Here is a 17,828-nt window from a genome sequence, read left to right as displayed (position 1 = left end):
CCTCCTTCCAGGCTCAAGCAGTCCTCCCACTTCAGCCTCCCAAGTAGCTGAGACTATAGGCATGTGCCACAGTGCCAGCTAACTTTTGTATTTTTCGTAGAGATGAGGTTTCACCATGTTGCCCAGGCTGGTCTTGAACTCCTGGGCTCAAGCGATCTACCTGCCTCAGCCTCCCAAAGTGCTGGAATTACAGGTGTGTAGCACCGTACCCAAAAGGCCACATATTGATTACATTTGACTCATGAACAACACAGGGTTAAGCTGCATGGGTCCACTATAAGGGGACTTTTTTCAATGACAGTTACATCAAATATGCCTGCCTCTTCCGTCTCCTCTTCCACTTCTTCTGCCTCTACCACCTGGAACAGCAAGACCAACCTTCCTCTTCCTCCTCAGCCTGCTCAATGAGAAAATGATGAAGAAGGCAACAAGGATGAAGATCTTTAAGATGATCACCTTCCACTTAATGAATAGTAACTATATTTTCTCTTCTTTATGATTTTAATAACATTTTTGTCTAATTAGATAAGTCAATTCAAATATTACAATGAGCAAAGAAGTAGTAATACCATCTCTTTTTGTAGATGATACAATATAGCTGCATATGTGGAAACCCCTATAAGTAAAATCAGTAATAAAACTAACTCAAAAATTAAAAACTTCAGTGAGATAGCAAGTCATAAGATTAATATATAAAAATCAATAGCCAGCCGGGCATGTGGCTCACACCTGTAATCCCAGCACTTTAGGAGGCAGAGGCAGGTAGATCACTTGAAGTCAGGAGTTCAAGACCAGCCTGGCCAACATGGTAAAACCCTGTCTCTAATTAAAAAAAAAAAATACAAAAATTAGCCAAGCTTGGTGATGCGCACCTGTAATCCCAGTTACTTGGGAGGCTGAGGCAGGAGAATCGCTTGAATCCAGGAGATGGAGGTTACAGTGAGCCAAGATCGCGCCATTACACTCCATCTTGGGCAACGGAGCGAGACTGCACGTTGGGGGGGGGAAAGATCAGTAGCCTTCATATACACAAGTAATGACAAGATTAAAGGATATAACACCAGTGAAAAGTCCATGTGCAATAGCAGCAACAAGGATGATTAAAGGAATTAAGGAAGGTATTTAGGCATAAGTTTAACAAGAAATAAAACACTTATATATGAAGAAAACCTTAAAACACTCCTGAAAGACACAAAGACAGAACTGAATAAATAAAAAGATAATCCCTGTTCTTTGACAGGACAACTCAGCCTCATAAATACATCAGTCCTCCCTAAATTAATTTAACAAGATTAATACAATCCCAGTAAAAATACCAATAACATTTGAGAGTAAAGTTCAAATGGAGAAAAAAATAACCAATGCACATAACCTATGCATAAATGGAGGCAAGAAAACACTGAAAAACTATGAGGGATCTTGGTCCAGAAAAAGATGTTCGTCAGATAACTGGTAAAACTTAGAATGAGGTCTGTAGATTATATAATAGTATCATATCAATATTAACTTCCCAATTTTGATCACTGTAGTGACTATGAAAGAACTGCAACTTACTCTCAAACATTTTTTTAATTAATTTTGTTGTTGTTGTTGTTTTGAGATGGAGTCTTGCTCTGTTGCCCAGGCTAGAGTGCAGTGGCACGATCTCGGCTCACTGCAACTTCTACCTCTTGGGTTCAAGCAATTCTCCTGCCTCAGCCTCCCGAGTAGCTGGGACTATAGGTGCGTACTACCATACTCAGCTAGTTTTTTGTATTTTTAGTAGAGACGGGGTTTCCCCATGTTGGCCAGGCTGGTCTCGAACTTCTGACCTCACGATCTGCCCACCTCGGCCTCCCAAAGTGCTGGGATTACAGGCGTGAGCCACAGCACCCAGCCTTACATTTTTAAATAATTACATAGTAATATAGATAAAATAATTCATTAAAACAACAAGCATGACCGGGCGTGGTGGCTCACGACTGTAATCCCAACACTTTGGGAGGCCAAGGTGGGTGGATCACGAGGTCAGGAGATCGAGACCACCCTGGCTCACACGGTGAAACCCGTCTCTACTAAAAATGCAAAAAATTAGCTGGGCATGGCAGCGGGCACCTGTAGTCCCAGCTACTTGGGAGGTTGAGGCAGGAGAATGGCGTGAACCCGGGAGGCGAAACTTGCAGTAAGCTGAGATTGCGCCACTGCACTCCAGCCTGAGCGACTGAGCGAGACTCCGTCTCAAAAAAAAAAAAAAAAAAAAAAAAAAAGCATGGCAAAATGTTAATTTTTAGAAAATCTAGAGTAAAAATATTAGGAATTCTTGTACTATTTTTGCAACATTCTTGTTCAGTCTGAAATTACTTCTAAACAAAATAGTTTTTAAAGTATATTACAACATACCTCTAAAAATGAAGCATATCATCTTTTAAAATTGACAAACCTGGGCTGGGCACGGTGACTCACGCCTGTAATCCCAGCACTTTGGGAGGCTGAGGCAGGCAGATCACGAGGTCAGGAGATCAAGACCACCCCAGCTAACACGGTGAAACTCCGTTTCTACTAAAAACACAAAAAATGCCGTGTGTGGTGGGCGGGTGCCTATAGTCCCAACTACTCAGGAGGCTGAGACAGGAGAATGGAGTGAACCTGGGAGGCAGCGCTTGCAGTGAGCTGAGATCGGGCCACTGCACTCCAGCCTGGGCAACAGAGTGAGACTCTGTTTCAAAAAAACTAAAGAAAAGAAAAAAAATTGACAAACCTTTCAAATGACAACAATAAACAAGTTTAATTTCAAATTATACTCTGGCCACATTCATTATCTAATTAATTTTAAATATTTATGATTTTTAAACAAAAATGCTATTATAATATTCAGTTTTCCTTCCCCTTCACCAAACAGGTCAAAAAAGAAAAAAGGAAAGCCAAGCACAAATGAAAATTCCAAGCAAAACATGTTTCCATACCTACAATACATGCTAACAAACATTACTGAATGTCCCTCTACTATGTACAGGAATGACAAGAAAATAAAAAGTTAATATACAGTAAAAACTTTTTATTATTTAAAATTAATACAGCTATCTGAGAAACAATGAAAAGAATGGAGGTTTTATAGTATGGCAGATTTGAGTGTGAAACCCTCTATCACCTACTAGAAGTTACTCAAATTCTCCAAGCTTCAGGTTCCTCATATGAAAAATAGGCGTACACTCACCTCTTAAAATAGTTGTTATATTTGGTATGTAAAATATCTAAGATGTGTGAGGCACGCAACAAAGAGCAGCTACTATTACTGGGAGAAAGGGCTGCACAAGAGCTTTAGAGTGAGACAGAAATAGAATGGAACATAGGCTCTCCTACTTATTGACCCTATGATCCTGGTCAAAAACTTTTCTGAATATCAGATTCTTCTGCTATAAAATCAGATAATAACACCTGCAATAATGGATTCTTGTGATAGCTGAATGAGATAACATACATATGGAAATTCACTCCTTCATTCAATAAATGTTTGTTGAGTATTTAAATATGCGAAGACTATAGAAGAGAAAGAAAAAAAAAAAAAAACTTCTTTCTGGTTAAATAACATGCCAAGTTCTGTGCTTGGCTGTGTATATCAAGGTAAACAAAGCAGACACGGCCCCTGCTTTCGTGGAGTTTATAGACTAATAAAGAAGACAAAAATTAAACAAGTAAAACCACATATGATAAATATATGAATATAAATAGTGCTAAGTGCTATGAAGGAAGCGATATGAAGCTATCTAAGAAAAAGAATAATAGGAGGGGCTACTTTGATTTGAATAGTCATGGAGGGTCTTTCTAAATTTTAAAGATGAATTAATTATGCAACACTGACTTGTGCCAGGCACTATTTTTTTTTTTTTTTTTTTCTTTTATACTTGGTTTAGCCAGGTACTATTCTAGGTTAACAATCAATGTGCAGGAAATAAGACAAATAAAAATCCACGCTTTTGTTGAACTTATATTCTGGTTGGAAGAGTCAATAAACAAGAATATATATACATATATATATATATATATATATATATCTCATGTTATATGGCACCTATAATTATCTGACATATATGTATGTGTCAGATATATGTCAGATTATTATAGGTGCCATATAAAATGATAAAGCAGAAGATAGTGAATAGGAAGTTCTGGGAAGGAGAGTGATGAAAGAAAGCAGAAGGTGGCTTTTAAATAAAGACCTGATGGAAGCAAGGGAGATGGCTCTGATGATCTTAGGATAGAGGCTAAAGCCCTACCTGAAATAAACCTTGGTGTGTATGAGGAACAGAAAGAAAAGATAGTGTGGTTGGAGCAGACTAGTGAAAGAAAAAATGGTGGGAGATAAGATCAGAGAGCTAATGAGGGTGGAGGGAATGATCATGTAGAAGCTCGTAGGCCATAAGAAGACATTTGGGTTTCAATCTTAGTGTGATGAGAAACAATGGAGAATTTTAAGCACAGGTGTGAAATGATCTGACATATTTTACAAGTATGGCTCTGGCTATAAAGTAGAGAATTGACTTTGGAGGTACACAAGCAGAAGTAGAGAAACCAGTTAGAACACTCCTAAATTTCAGGTACGAAATTATGCCACTACAGCAAAGGTAGCAAAAATGGTGAGAAATGGATATACTGAGAATACAGAGAAAAGTCTTGCTGATATATTGAATGTAGAGTATGAATAGCTTGATCTTTCACCTCGTCTTGGTTGACAAAATTTTAAGATCCTCAATTTATAGTCCATGACCAGTCATGGTAGCTCACGCCTGTAATCCTAACACTTTGGGAAGCCGAGACAGGTGGATCACTTGAGCTCAGGAGTTTGAGACCAGCCTGGGCAACATGGCAAAAAGCCATGTCTACCGAAAATACAAAAAATTAGCCGAACGTGGTAGTGCACATCTGTAGTCCCAGCTACTCGAGAGGCTGGGTGGAAGGATCACTTGAGCCTGGGAGGCGGAAGTTGCAGTGAGCCAAGATGGCACCACTGCACTCCAACCTGCATAACAGAGTGACACCCTCAGCTTGGAAAAAAAAAAAAGTTATAGTCCATGATTAAAGGAGACAAGATGTGTGTCATTTTTCCTATTTCAACTTCCTGCTATAGAGTACTCTAGGTACTTCCCATACCACAGTCTATATATAAACACTTTCTCTATGGCTAAGTTATATAAGAACTATTACTTCGATTTAATTCAAAAAACATTTTACATCTTATATATCCTGGCATCCTCCATAGTTCCTTAATAAATAACTGTCATTTCTTATCTCATGTATATAACTAGTAAGAAGCCTCAAAAGTTTTTTTTAACATACCATATTTTTCCATATGTTCTTTTCCAGCATACCCAAACATCTGAGGAGCAACTGGGTGTGCAGACAATCCATACTTATTGATCAGGACGTCAAGATGTTTATCAGTGGGAATGGTCCTATCTGAAAACTAAGAGAGGGGGGACAAAATTTCATAAGTAGCTGACATGATAAGTATCTCTTTCAAAACTACTACAGCTCTATTAAGACATTTATTTATTCTAAGCCCATAGTACACCAGAAATGGTCAATGTGAATAAAATCAGTTAGGACATGCGCCACAGGGAAACATGGGAAGAAGAAAAAATAATCAAGTGAGGAAAGAGGTATTAACTCTTTCAAGAAATATTTATTGGGCATCCAGTATGTGCCAGTAACTATTCCAGACATGAGAGAAAAAAGAGTGAACTAATAAGATAGACTTTGCTCACTGGCATTTACACTGGGGAGGGAGGAAGGTAAAAGGTGATGAGGACAATAATAAATAAAAATATTTATGACTCAGTAATGACTAATAAGAAAAGATTAGTATTAAATGATTAATATAAAAAAGAAAATAAATAAAATTTAAAATATAAATAACATTTATATTTCGTAATATAAAGCGATCCTCCTATCTCAGCTTCCCAAGTAGCTGGAAATACAGGCATGCACCACCATGCCCAACTAATTCTTTTGTATTTTTTTGAATAGCCGGGGTTTCACCATGTTGCCCAGGGTGGTCTTGAATTTCTGGTCTCAAGCAATCCTCCTGCCCTGCCTCCCAAAGTACTGGGATTACAGGCATGAGCCAGGGCACCTGGCTACAATATACTTCTTGGAGGAAGCAAACAACAAAAAACACTTCCTAGAGTTCTCATAACATTACAGTGAACAGATATATTACTTAAAAGTAGTCTGGGGATAAATTAAAGCTGTAACTATAAAACATAAAGCAACCACTAAAAGCAAAACAAAACAGCAGAGGTATAGTTAATACGCCTATAAGATAGATAAAATGAAATTATAAAAAATTCTCAATTAGGCCGGGCGCGGTGGCGCACGCCTGTAATCCCAGCACTTTGGGAGGCGGAGACGGGCGGATCACGAGGTCAGGAGATCAAGACCATCCTGGCTAACACGGTGAAACCCTGTCTCTACTAGAAAAATACAAAAAAACTAGCCGGGCGAGGTGGCGGGCGCCCGTAGTCCCAGCTACTCGGGAGGCTGAGGCAGGAGAATGGCGTAAACCCGGGAGGCGGAGCTTGCAGTGAGCTGAGATCCGGCCACTGCACTCCAGCCTGGGCAACACAGCGAGACTCCGTCTCAAAAAAAAAAAAAAAATTCTCAATTAACAGAAAAGAAGAAAAAAGAACAAAGAAGAGATTGAACAAAAAGAAAACAATCCGCAAATCAGTGGTGTCCAAGTAAATACTTAACAACAGGCTCACTGGGGCAGGATGCAGGGAGCCCTAATTGGTAGCATTTGCCAACTTTTGTGGTATAAAGTCTCCCACCATAGCCAGTTTGAATCTACTAACATGGCTGTCACTGAAACCAAACATGGGAGAAGATATCCTGCATAATCCGATCATGCAGGATAGTACAAGCTAGTAGGTATCGGTTTCAGCTAACTGCTAGTTTAAACTCAACCACATCAATCAGCACATCAAATGGGAAAGATATAAAAAGTCCAATTAAAAGGCAAATATTATTATATTGTTAAAAAGCAAGACCCCGCAATATGCTGTCTACAAAAACCCAATTCAAATATATAGACAAAAATAAGTAAAGGGATGGAAAAATACATACTATTCTAATTCTACTCAAAAGAAAGCTGGATTGGCTATGCTAATATCAAAGTAGATGTAAGATCAAAGAACTAATAACAAGGACTAAAGAGGATTATTTCATAATGACGAAGGAGTCAACTTACCAAGAGGATATAACAACCCTAAATGTTAATATATCTAATATCAGAGCTTCAAAATACATGAAACAGAAACTGAAGGAAATAGGCCGGGTGTGGTGGCTCACGCCTGTAATCTCAGCACTTTGGGAGGCAGAAGGCAGGCGGATCACTAGGTCAGGAGTTCAAGACCAGCCTCACCAACATGGTGAAACGCTACTAAAAATACAAAAATTAGCCAGACGTGGTGGTGCGCGCCTGTAATCCCAGCTATTCGGGAGGCTGAGGCAGGAGAATCACTTGAACCCAAGAGGTGGAGGTTGCAGTGAGCCAAGATCGTGCCATTGCACTCCAGCCTGGGTGACAGAGCGAGACTCCATCTTAAAAAAAAAAAAAAGAACTGAAGGAAATAGACAAATCTACAGATATAGCAGAGATTGCAATATTTCCCTCTCAATAACTGACAGAATAAGCAGACAAATCAGTAAGGTCATAAAAGACTTGACCAACCTTATCAGCCAATTTGACATAAGTAGCATTTATAGAACACTTCATCCACTAAGAACAAAGTACATACGCTTTTCAAGTGCACACATCATATTTTTCAAAATAAACCATACCCTGAGCCAAAAAACAAATCTCAAATAAAAAAATATAGGCCCAGCCTGGCAGTCCCCACCTGTAATCCCAGCACTTTGGGAGGCTGAGACAGGTGGATCACTTGAGTTCAGGAGTTCGAGACCAGCCTGGCCAACGTGGTGAACCCCATCTCTACTAAAAATACATAAATTAGCCAGGTGTGGTGGTGTGCACCTACAGTCCCAGCTATTCAGGAGGTTGAGGTGGAAGAACTGCTTGAACACAGGAGTTGAAGATTGCAGTGAGTCGAGATCACACCACTGCACTCCAGCCTGGGCGACAGAGTGAGACTCTGTCTTGGGAATAAATATATATATATATATATATGTATAACACACATACATACACACACATATATATGTATGTGTGTGTATATTGTGTGTGTGTGTGTCTATTGTGTATATATATATGTGTGTGTGTATATATATGCGTGTGTGTGTGTGTGTGTGTGTGTATAGTAGCCAGGCATGGTGGGTCATGCCAGCATGGGCAACATAGCAAGATTCCGTCTCTGCAAAAAATTAGCTGGGCATGGCTGATTTAAAATAAAGAATTAAACCCAAAGTAAGGAGAAGAAAGGAAACATCAAGAATGAGAGCAGATTGAAATAGAAAATGAGCAGAAAGAAAAAGAATGAGTAGAAATGAGCAGAATAAACTAGAAAAAAGAAGAATATAGGCCAGGCACCATGGCTCACACCTGTAATTCCAGCACTTTGAGAGGCCAGGTGGGTGGATCACGAGGTCAGGAGTTTGAGGCCAGCCTGGCCAACATGGTGAAACTCCGTCGCTACTAAAAATACAAAAATTAGCTGGGCGTGGTGGCAGGCACCTATAATCCCAGCTACTCAGGAGACTGAAGCAGAAGAATTGCTTGAACCCTGGAGGCAGAGGTTGCAGTGAGCCGAGATCATGCCATTGCACTCCAGCCTGGGCGACAGAGTGAGACTCTGTCTCAAAAAAAAAAAAAAAAAAAAAAAAAAAAAAAAAAAAAGAGTATATAGAAAATCAATGAAAACAAAAGCTGGTCCTTCTATTGTAAACTTTCTTTTTCCATGATCACTCTGACAACAAAAGATGACCATGGAAAAAGAGAGAAGATAAAAATTACCAACACCAGAAGAAGGGAGAAGACACATCCAAAGATCCTACATTAAAAAGATGGGAATAACATGAATGACTTTTTACCAATAAGGTTAACAATGTAGATGAACTGGACAAATTCCGTGAAGGACATAAACTATCAAAGCTCGCTTAAAAAAAGAAAAAATAGACAACCTGAATAGTAATATATTTACTGAAGAAACTAAACTTAGAAGATTGAAAACTTTCCCATAAAGAAATCACCAGACCATGATCAAAAGATAAGAATGCAAAAAAAAAAATTTTTTTTAATTAAAAATATTTTAGGGCTGGGCGCGGCGGCTCACGCCTGTAATCTCAGTACTTTGGGAGGCCAAGGCAGGCGGATCACCTGAGGCCGGGAGTTTGAGACAAGCCTGACCAACATGGAGAAACTCCATCTCTACTAAAAATACAAAATTAGCCAGGCGTGGTGGTGCATGCCTGTAATCCCAGCTACTCGGGAGGCTAAGGCAGGAGAATCGCTTGAACCTGGGAGGCGGAGGTTGCGGTGAGCCGAGATTGTGCCATTGCACTCCAGCTTGGGCAACAAGAGGGAAACTCCATCTTAAAAAAAAAAAAATTTAAAAGAAAAGAAACGAAGTCACCCAATCAAATGTGAACTGGTGAATTAGTGAATTCTACCAAAAATTTAAGAGAAAAAAATACCAATTTACATATAAACTATTCCAAAAAACAGAAGAGAAGAGAACACTTCCCAGCTATTCTATGAGGCCAGCATTATTCTCGTATTAAAACAAGCCTGGGTGTGGTGGCTCACACCTATAATCCCAAAACTTTGGGAAGCCAAGGTGAGCAGATCACTTGAGCCCTGAAGTTCAAGACCAACCTGCACAATGGAAAGAAAACAACAAACCAACACCCTTGCAGACATAAACACAAAAATCCTTAACAAAATTTTAACAAATCAGGCCAGGCGCGGTGGCTCACACCTGTAATCCCAACACTTTGGGAGACCCAGGCGGAAGGATTGCTCAAGCCCAGGAGCTTAAGACCAGCCTGGGCAACATAGGGAGAACCCATCACTTAAAAGAAAAAGATTAGCAAATCAAATCCAATAATATATAAAAAGGATAATATATCATGACCAAATACCAAACATTACCCTAGAATATCGGATAGACCAACAGTCAAATATCAACAAATATAATTCATCATATTAACAAACTAAAAAAGAATAACAAACAAAATAAGAACATCTCAATAGATATCTAAAAAGCTTGTGAAAAAACGTGGCTGGGCACGGTAGCTCACACCTGTAATCCCAGCACTTTAGGAGGCCGAGGCAGGTGGATCGCCTGAGGTCAGGAGTTTGAGACCAGCCTGGTCAACATGGTAAAACCCCGTCTCAACTAAAAGTACAAAACTCAGCCCAGCTTGGTGGTCGGCGCCTGTAATCCCAGTTACTTTGGAGGTTAAAGCAGGAGAATCACTTGAAACAGGGAGGCAGAGGTTGCAGTGAGCCAAGACCGTGCCACTGCACTCCATTTCAGCCTGGGAAACAGAGACTACATCTCAAAAAAAAAAAAAAAAAAAAAAAGGCGGGGGGTGTAAGGTCGTGCCTGGATTCATTATTTGCATGTGGATATCCAGTTGTCCCAGCACGACTTGTTGAAAAGATTATCTTTTTTCCATTATATTGCCTTTGCTTCTTTGTCAAAGATCGGTTGACTATATTTATGTAGGTCTATTTCTGAATGCTTTATTCTTTTCTATTTATCTATTTGTCTAATTTGTCTGAACTTTTTTGTCAATACCACACTGTCTTAATTACTGGAGCTTTAGGGTAAGTCTTGAAATTGAGTAGTGTCAGTCCTTCTGTTGAACTTGGGAGGGAGACCTGGTCTCAAAAAAAAAAAAAAAAAATAGGCAGAAGGAGGGACTTCTAATTTATATATATTTCCTTTTAATTATACTATGGGATTATGGATGGATTTTACTATTTTATAATTTTTAATAATTTTCAAATAAAAGTTACCAGGGCACATACCATTTACTGCTGAAAAAAACACGTATTTTTCATGTGTCATAAACATTATATATTCACTTACATAACCTTATTTCTCAGTCTTCTCCAGCTGCCACTCTAATCCAGACAGTTTTTTAAACTGTTCCCTGGGTGTATCATATTCATTCAGACACCCATGACTAGGCTCATGATGCCTTCTCTGACATCTAGGAAGAACACATTTCCCCTTATCCACTCCTAAATTATCCGATCTAACTTCTACCACTTTTCAAAGGTGTTCTTTAAAGGGGGAAACAACTTATTGATTTGAATGCCTATTAAGTGCCACTTTTGTGGTTTCTAAGAAATATTATCATATGTATTTAAGTTAATTTGGGGTAGAGGTTCTTTAACGTTTCAACAGAGAAAATGGGATCAGGTTGATCACATAAGTTAGATAATAGTATAATTTTAGATAACAGTAAAAAATTATCTTCAACTCATTTTCTTTTTTTTTTTTTGAAACAGAGTCTCAGGCCAGGCGCGGTGGCTCAAGCCTGTAATCCCAGCACTTTGGGAGGCGGAGACGGGCAGATCACGAGGTCAGGAGATCGAGACCATCCTGGCTAACACGGTGAAACCCCGTCTCTACTAAAAAATACAAAAAACTAGCCGGGCGAGGTGGCGGGCACCTGTAGTTCCAGCTACTCGGGAGGCTGAGGCAGGAGAATGGCGTGAACCTGGGAGGTGGAGCTTGCAGTGAGCTGAGATCCGGCCACTGCACTCCAGCCTGAGAGACAGAGCGAGACTCCGTCTCAAAAACAAAAAAAAAAAAAAAAGGAAACAGAGCCTCAGTCTGTCGCCCAGGCTGGAATGCAATGGCACATCTTGGCTCACCGCAACCTCCACCTCCTGGGCTCAGGCAAGTCTCCTGCCTCAGCCTCCCGAGTAGCTGCGATTACCAGCACACACCACCACACCCGGCTAATTTTTTGTATTTTTAGTAGAGATGGGTTTTGCCATGTTGGCCAGGCTGGTCTCGAACTTCTGGCCTCAAGTGATCCGCCCATCTCAGCCTCCCAAAGTGCTGGGATTACAGGCATGAGTGAATTTTTAATTTTCTTTCTTTCTTTTCTTTTCTATAAATTCCATTTAGGGTTTTTTTTTTTTCATGCCAATAATGTTCTTTTTTGTAGTTTCCTATAGCCTAAAGAGGTTTCCAAGCTGTCTTTTATTTCTCTAAACATAACAAACATGATTAAATCTGCATCCAATAAATCTAGTTTTGGCAGTCTTCAGAGATTACCTTTTACTGCTCCTTCTTTCTTTCGGTTCTCAATTGTGGTGCCTTGTTTCTTTAACACTTAAGGTTATCTTTAACTGCGTGTCCTTGAAATTTTACTTGAAGGGCTCTCAAAGCCTGGAAGAAGGGTGCTTTCTTCCAGAAGAAAATCTGGCTAGGTTACTACCATTCTGGAACTACTTTAGATTCAATTCATGGTTTGAGGTTTCCTGGACCACTCAGATAATGAGAATGTTGGCAGTGATCCCACATGTGGGCTAGTCTGTGATTTATTAACTCAATGAAAGGTTTTACTGGGTTTTTTATTCTCTTTTTTTTTTCTCCCCTGTTTTACTGGATGCCATGGTAACTCTCCCTATCATCTCATGGAAGTGGGCAGTTTTACTTCAGGTTCATCCTACCCAAAGAGTTTATCCTTACACAGTATCAATTTAATGTGGGTATTAAACTTCTGATCTTGGGAAGGTCTGAGCTTTGACTACTTCCCCTTTCATTCCAGGGGGCTGTCAAAATTGTGGCTCACAGCTGCCTGATCAGCAAAGATCTTCAAGGCAAAACTAGTTGCAAATGCTGATGTTAATTCTCTGGCATTCATCTGCACTTCCTCTCTCTTGCTAGTTCTTCAATACCTTTAGGATTTCTTTTTTCATATTCTATCCAAATATTTTAGTTGTCATCAGTGAGAGAACTGGCTCAAAAAACTTGGCTTGCCATTACCAGAATTAGAAGTCCCACATTTTATTAACTCTCTTCAATTTGTTGAATGAATTTCATTTATTGAATGTAATTCATTGATCAAAAAAATGAATAAATGAATGGCTTTCAAATTAAATAGATAAGTCAACTTCAAATTCAGTAATCTCATATCTTTGAACATCAGTTTCATCATTGGTAAAATAAACAGTTTGAACAAAATTATCTCTAAGATTCTTCACTATTCTAAACTACCAAGATCTATGCATACATATAAGTATCACCTTTCAACTTTTGGGTTATATTAGCTCATTTAGTAACTATGCCAAAATAACACTCACTTTTATTCCAAGGCTTCCCTTACTCATCTTCTCAAACCCAAGAGCCAAGACACATTCTGCCACACCTTAAAGGAAAATGTAATTATTTTGAAATTTCAAATTTCTAAACACCAACAAAATACCATTAAATACTTCAATTGAAATAAGTGCATCAAGTGAGAGCACAGTGGCTCAAACTTCTAGTCCCTAGTCCCATCAGTTTGGGAAATCAAAGCAGATGAATTGCTTGAGGCCAGGAGGTCAAGACCAGCCAGGGTAACATAGTAAGACTCTGTCTCTACAAAAATTTAAAAACTTAAAATGTTTGAAAAATCAGCTGAGTGTGGTGGTACACACCTGTAGTCCTAGTGACTTGGTAAGCTGAGGCAGGAGGTCACTTGAGCCCAGAAATTCTGTCTCTAAATAAATAAGCCAATTTACATAAAATGTAAAAACATACTATAATCCCACAAAGGTTTTTGTTGTTGTTGTTGTTTGTTTGCTTTTTTTTTTTTTGACACAAAGTTTCAGTCTGTCACCGAGGCTCACAGCTCACTGCAGCTTCAACCTCTCAGGCTCAAGCGATCCTCCCACCTCAGCTCTCTATTAGCTAGAGCTAATTTTTGTATTTTTTGTAGAGAAAGTTTTACCGTGTTACTTAGGCTGGTCTTGAGCTCCTGGGCTCAAGCAATCTGTCCACCCCAGCCTCCCAAGTGCTAGGATTACAGGCATAAGCCACTGTGCCCAGCACCACAAAGGTTTTTTTGGTTTTTGGTTTTTTTTGTTTTTTTTTTGAGACAGTATCTCACTCTGTCACCAAGGCTGAAGTGCAGCAATGCAATCATGGCTCACTGAAGCCTAGACCTCCTGGGCCCAAGCAATCTGCATGTAGCTGGGACCGCAGGCCTGTGGCACCACAACCAGTTTTCTTGCTTTTTTTTTTTTTTTTTTTTTTTTTTTTTTGTAGAGATGGAGTCTCACCATGTTGCCCAGGGTGGTCTCAAATTCCTGGGCGCAAGTGATCCACCCACCTCAGCTTCCCAAAGTGCTGGGATTACAGACATAAGCCACCAACCAGCCAAAGTTTTTAATAACAGAAAAATTACAGAGAAAATCTTTATATTCTTCTAGATAAGAGGAAAAATCGGGCTGGGCGTGGTGAATCACGCCTGTAATCCCAAAACTTTGGGAGGCCAAGGCAGATGTATCGCTTGAGACCAGGAGTTCGAGACCAGTCTGGGCAACATGGCAAGACCCCATCTCTACAAAATATACAAAAATTGGTCGGGTGTGGTGGCACACACCTATGATCCCAACTATTAATACTTAGGAGGCTGAAGTGAGAGGATCACCTGAGGCCAAGAGGCACAGGTTGCAGGGGCTGAGATCATGCTACCATACTGTTGCCTGGATGAGAGAGTGAGGCCCTGTCTCTAAAAAAAGAAAAGAGGAAAAATCAATAAGGTGCTTAATTCTTCTCTTGAGTCTCAATATGTTAATAAAATTTCGTGTTAATGTGGAAATATGTTTCAGTAATGAATATAAAAAGCTAATTTAGAATCACAGTTAGAAAAGCATTTAAAATTTGAAATTAAAAATTAAAAAATGAACCCAGTGAAAATCTCAAAAGAATTATTTTTGGAGAGAGGGGGCACCTAAAAATGATGCTGCTAAAGTTCAACTGAAGAGCCAAACATTCCTGCAGGAGCTGAATTAAAAAAAAAAAAAAAGACAGGATTGCCACATTTTTTCCTAAAAAAATAAAAGAAATATAATGTAACAGAAACAGGGACCACTAGCATTATCAAACAATATAAAGTTCCAATAATTAAAACGCTGGGTAGTGAAATAGTAATCAACAATCAAATCAGTGGAACAGAGAGAGGACCTAATAAAAAACCCTAGAATATATGGAAACATAGGATATGACACGTATACAAAAGAACTGAAAATACATGGCCACCAAAAAAAAAAAAGTATACACAATGTTTACAATGGCATTATCTTCGCCCTCCCCTGACCATTTTTAAAAGACAGTGTCTTGCTCTGTTGCCCAGGCTGGAGTATAGTGGCACAGTTATGACTGTGCAGTTATGACTGCAAACTGCAGCCTCAGTCTCGAGACTCAAGCGATCCTCCTGCCTCAGCCTCCCAAGAAGCCAGGATTACGGGTGCCATGCTCACTATGGCAGCATTATTCATAACAGCCAAAAAAAATAGAAACAATCCCTCAACTGATGGAAACCAAAAAAAAATACGCAAGCAACAATGTCTATCAACTGATAAACAGGTAGAAGAAATGTGGTATAGCCATCCTAGCACTTTGAGGGGCCAAGGCAGGAAGATCGCTTAAAGCTATTAGCTCGAGATCAGCCTCAGCAACATAGCAAGACCTCATTTCTACTTATTTTACTTTTTATTTTTCTTCTACATTTAAAAAACAGTCCATCTATTTTTTAATGTGATATATCCATACAATGGAATATTATTTGGCCATGAAAAGGAATTAAGTACTGATATATGCTGCAACATGAATAAACTGTAAAAACATTGTGTTAAGTGAAATAAACCACAAAAGGCCATGTATTGTACAATTCCATTTATATAAATATTCAGAATACGAAATTCCACAAAGAGAAAGTAAATTAGTGGTTTCTAGGGACTGAGGGAAGGAGAAAATGGAGAATGACTGCTAATGGGTACAGGGTTTCTTTCTGTGGTGATAAAACTGTTCTAATATGACCAGGTGTGATGGTTCACACCTGCAATCCCAGCACTTTGGGAGGCCAAGGTGGGCGGATCACTTGAGGTCAGGAGTTTGAGACCAGCCTGGCCAACATAGTGAAACCCCGTCTCTATTAAAAATACAAAAAAATTAGCCAGGCATGGTGGTGGGTACCTGTAATCCCAGCTACTCGGGAGGCTGAGGCAGGAGAATCACTTGAACCCGGGAGGTGGAGGTTGCAGTGAGGTGAGATCGCACAACTGCACTCCAGTCTGGGCAACAGAACAAGACTCACTCTCAAAAAAAAAAAAAAAGTTCTAATATTACATAGTGGTGATAGGTATACAATTCTGTGAATATACAAAAAACACTGAATTGTATACTTTTATGGTCTATAAATTATATCTTACAATGCCTTTTTAATTTTATCTTACTTTAATTTTTTTTTTTTTTTTTTTTTTTTTAGAGACAGAGTCTCACTGCGTTGCCCAGGCTAGAGTGCAGTGGTATGATCATATATCCTCCAGCCTCAGCCTCCTGAGTAGCTGGGACCACCACGCCTGGCTAATTTTTTTTTAATTTTGTGTAAACATAGGGTCTAACTACATTGCCCAGGGTGGTCTTGAACTCCTGGGCTCAAATGATGCTCTTGCCTTGGTCCCCCAAAGTGTTGAAATTACCAGTGTGAGCCACCATGCCTGGCTGATAAAGCCTTTTTTTTGTTTTTTTGTTTTTGTTTTTGTTTTTGTTTTGAGACAAGCTCTGGCTCTATCGCCCAAGCTGGAGTGCAGTGGTGCCATCTAGGCTCACTGCAATCTCTGTCTCCCAGGCTCAAGCCATCCTCCCACCTCAGCCTCCCAGGGAGCTGGGACTACAGATGCATGCCACCATACCCAGCTAATTTTTGTATTTTTTTGTAGAGACGGGGTTTTGTTACGTTGCTCAGAGCTAGTCTCGAATTCACAAGCTCAAACAATCCACCCACCTCGGCCTCCCAAAGTGCTGGGGTTACAAGCATAAGCCACCACACCCGGCCTGATATGGCCTTTTTTAAAACAAATACATTATAAAATAATTCCTCTGATGGTCGTGTGATTAAATGATTAAAATGGGGCAATATTTAAGTACACTAGACAAGCACTCCTTACCACCCTGAATCAGCTGGCGGGCCATAAACAAAGCAGTAGAACCAGTAGAGCAGTTATTGTTGACATTGATTATGGGAATTCCAGTCATTCCCAAACTGTGATAGATAGCCCTCTGCCCACAGGTAGAGTCACCTGAATAGAAAAACAAAAATTTTAATATGGAGAATCACGGAGCTGCAATGCAACATAATACTACATTATGTGTTTTTTTAATATTATACCTTTGCCAAGCATATAACACGTGCAAGACAATATCTTAGAAGCAGTTTTAACACTAACCATCATTTACTCTGCAAAAAAGACTGAAAACAGAATATATGTGCACTTTCTTTATATAATACAGAGGTAGAGAAGTAAAGAAATGATCAGCTAATAGAAAATGATTCCATCTGGCTAAGGCTATATGATAAAGAAAGCAATATTTCATAAACACCTAAATGTCGGATAAAAATCTTTAAACCTTGGTCAGGTGCGGTGGCTCACGCCTGTAATCCCAGCACTTTGGGAGGCCAAGGCGGGCAGATCACAAGATCAGGAGATCAAGACCATCCTGGCTAACACAGTGAAACTCCATCTCTACTAAAAATACAAAAAATTAGCCAGGTGTGGTGGCATGCACCTGTAATCCCAGCTACTTAGAAGGCTGAGGCAGAAGAATCACTTGAACTAGGAGGCAGAGGTTGCAGTGAGCCAAGATTGCACCACTGCACTC

General features: G+C 39.5%; 1 protein-coding gene across 4 annotated transcripts in view; it reads right to left on the bottom strand.

The window, feature by feature from the left end:
• SCP2 (sterol carrier protein 2) overlaps positions 1 to 17,828 on the bottom strand; it is a 124,115-nt gene that overhangs the window by 75,624 nt on the left and 30,663 nt on the right. For 3 of the 4 annotated variants that reach the window (XM_050803132.1, XM_050803137.1, XM_050803140.1), the window contains exons 4-6: positions 17,117 to 17,248; positions 13,265 to 13,329; positions 5,314 to 5,440 (exon numbers count right to left, since the gene is read on the bottom strand). In XM_050803132.1, the coding sequence (XP_050659089.1) occupies positions 5,314 to 5,440; positions 13,265 to 13,329; positions 17,117 to 17,248 (324 nt within the window). Of the gene's footprint in view, positions 1 to 5,313; positions 5,441 to 13,264; positions 13,330 to 17,116; positions 17,249 to 17,828 lie in introns of those variants that run through there. The other variant, XM_050803142.1, reaches the window with a different exon arrangement.

Source organism: Macaca thibetana, chromosome 1 (genome assembly GCF_024542745.1).
Source record: "Macaca thibetana thibetana isolate TM-01 chromosome 1, ASM2454274v1, whole genome shotgun sequence".
NCBI lineage: Eukaryota > Metazoa > Chordata > Mammalia > Primates > Cercopithecidae > Macaca > Macaca thibetana.
The sequence above is the reverse complement of the archived record's forward strand: the minus strand, read 5'-3'. Positions and strand labels throughout refer to the sequence as shown.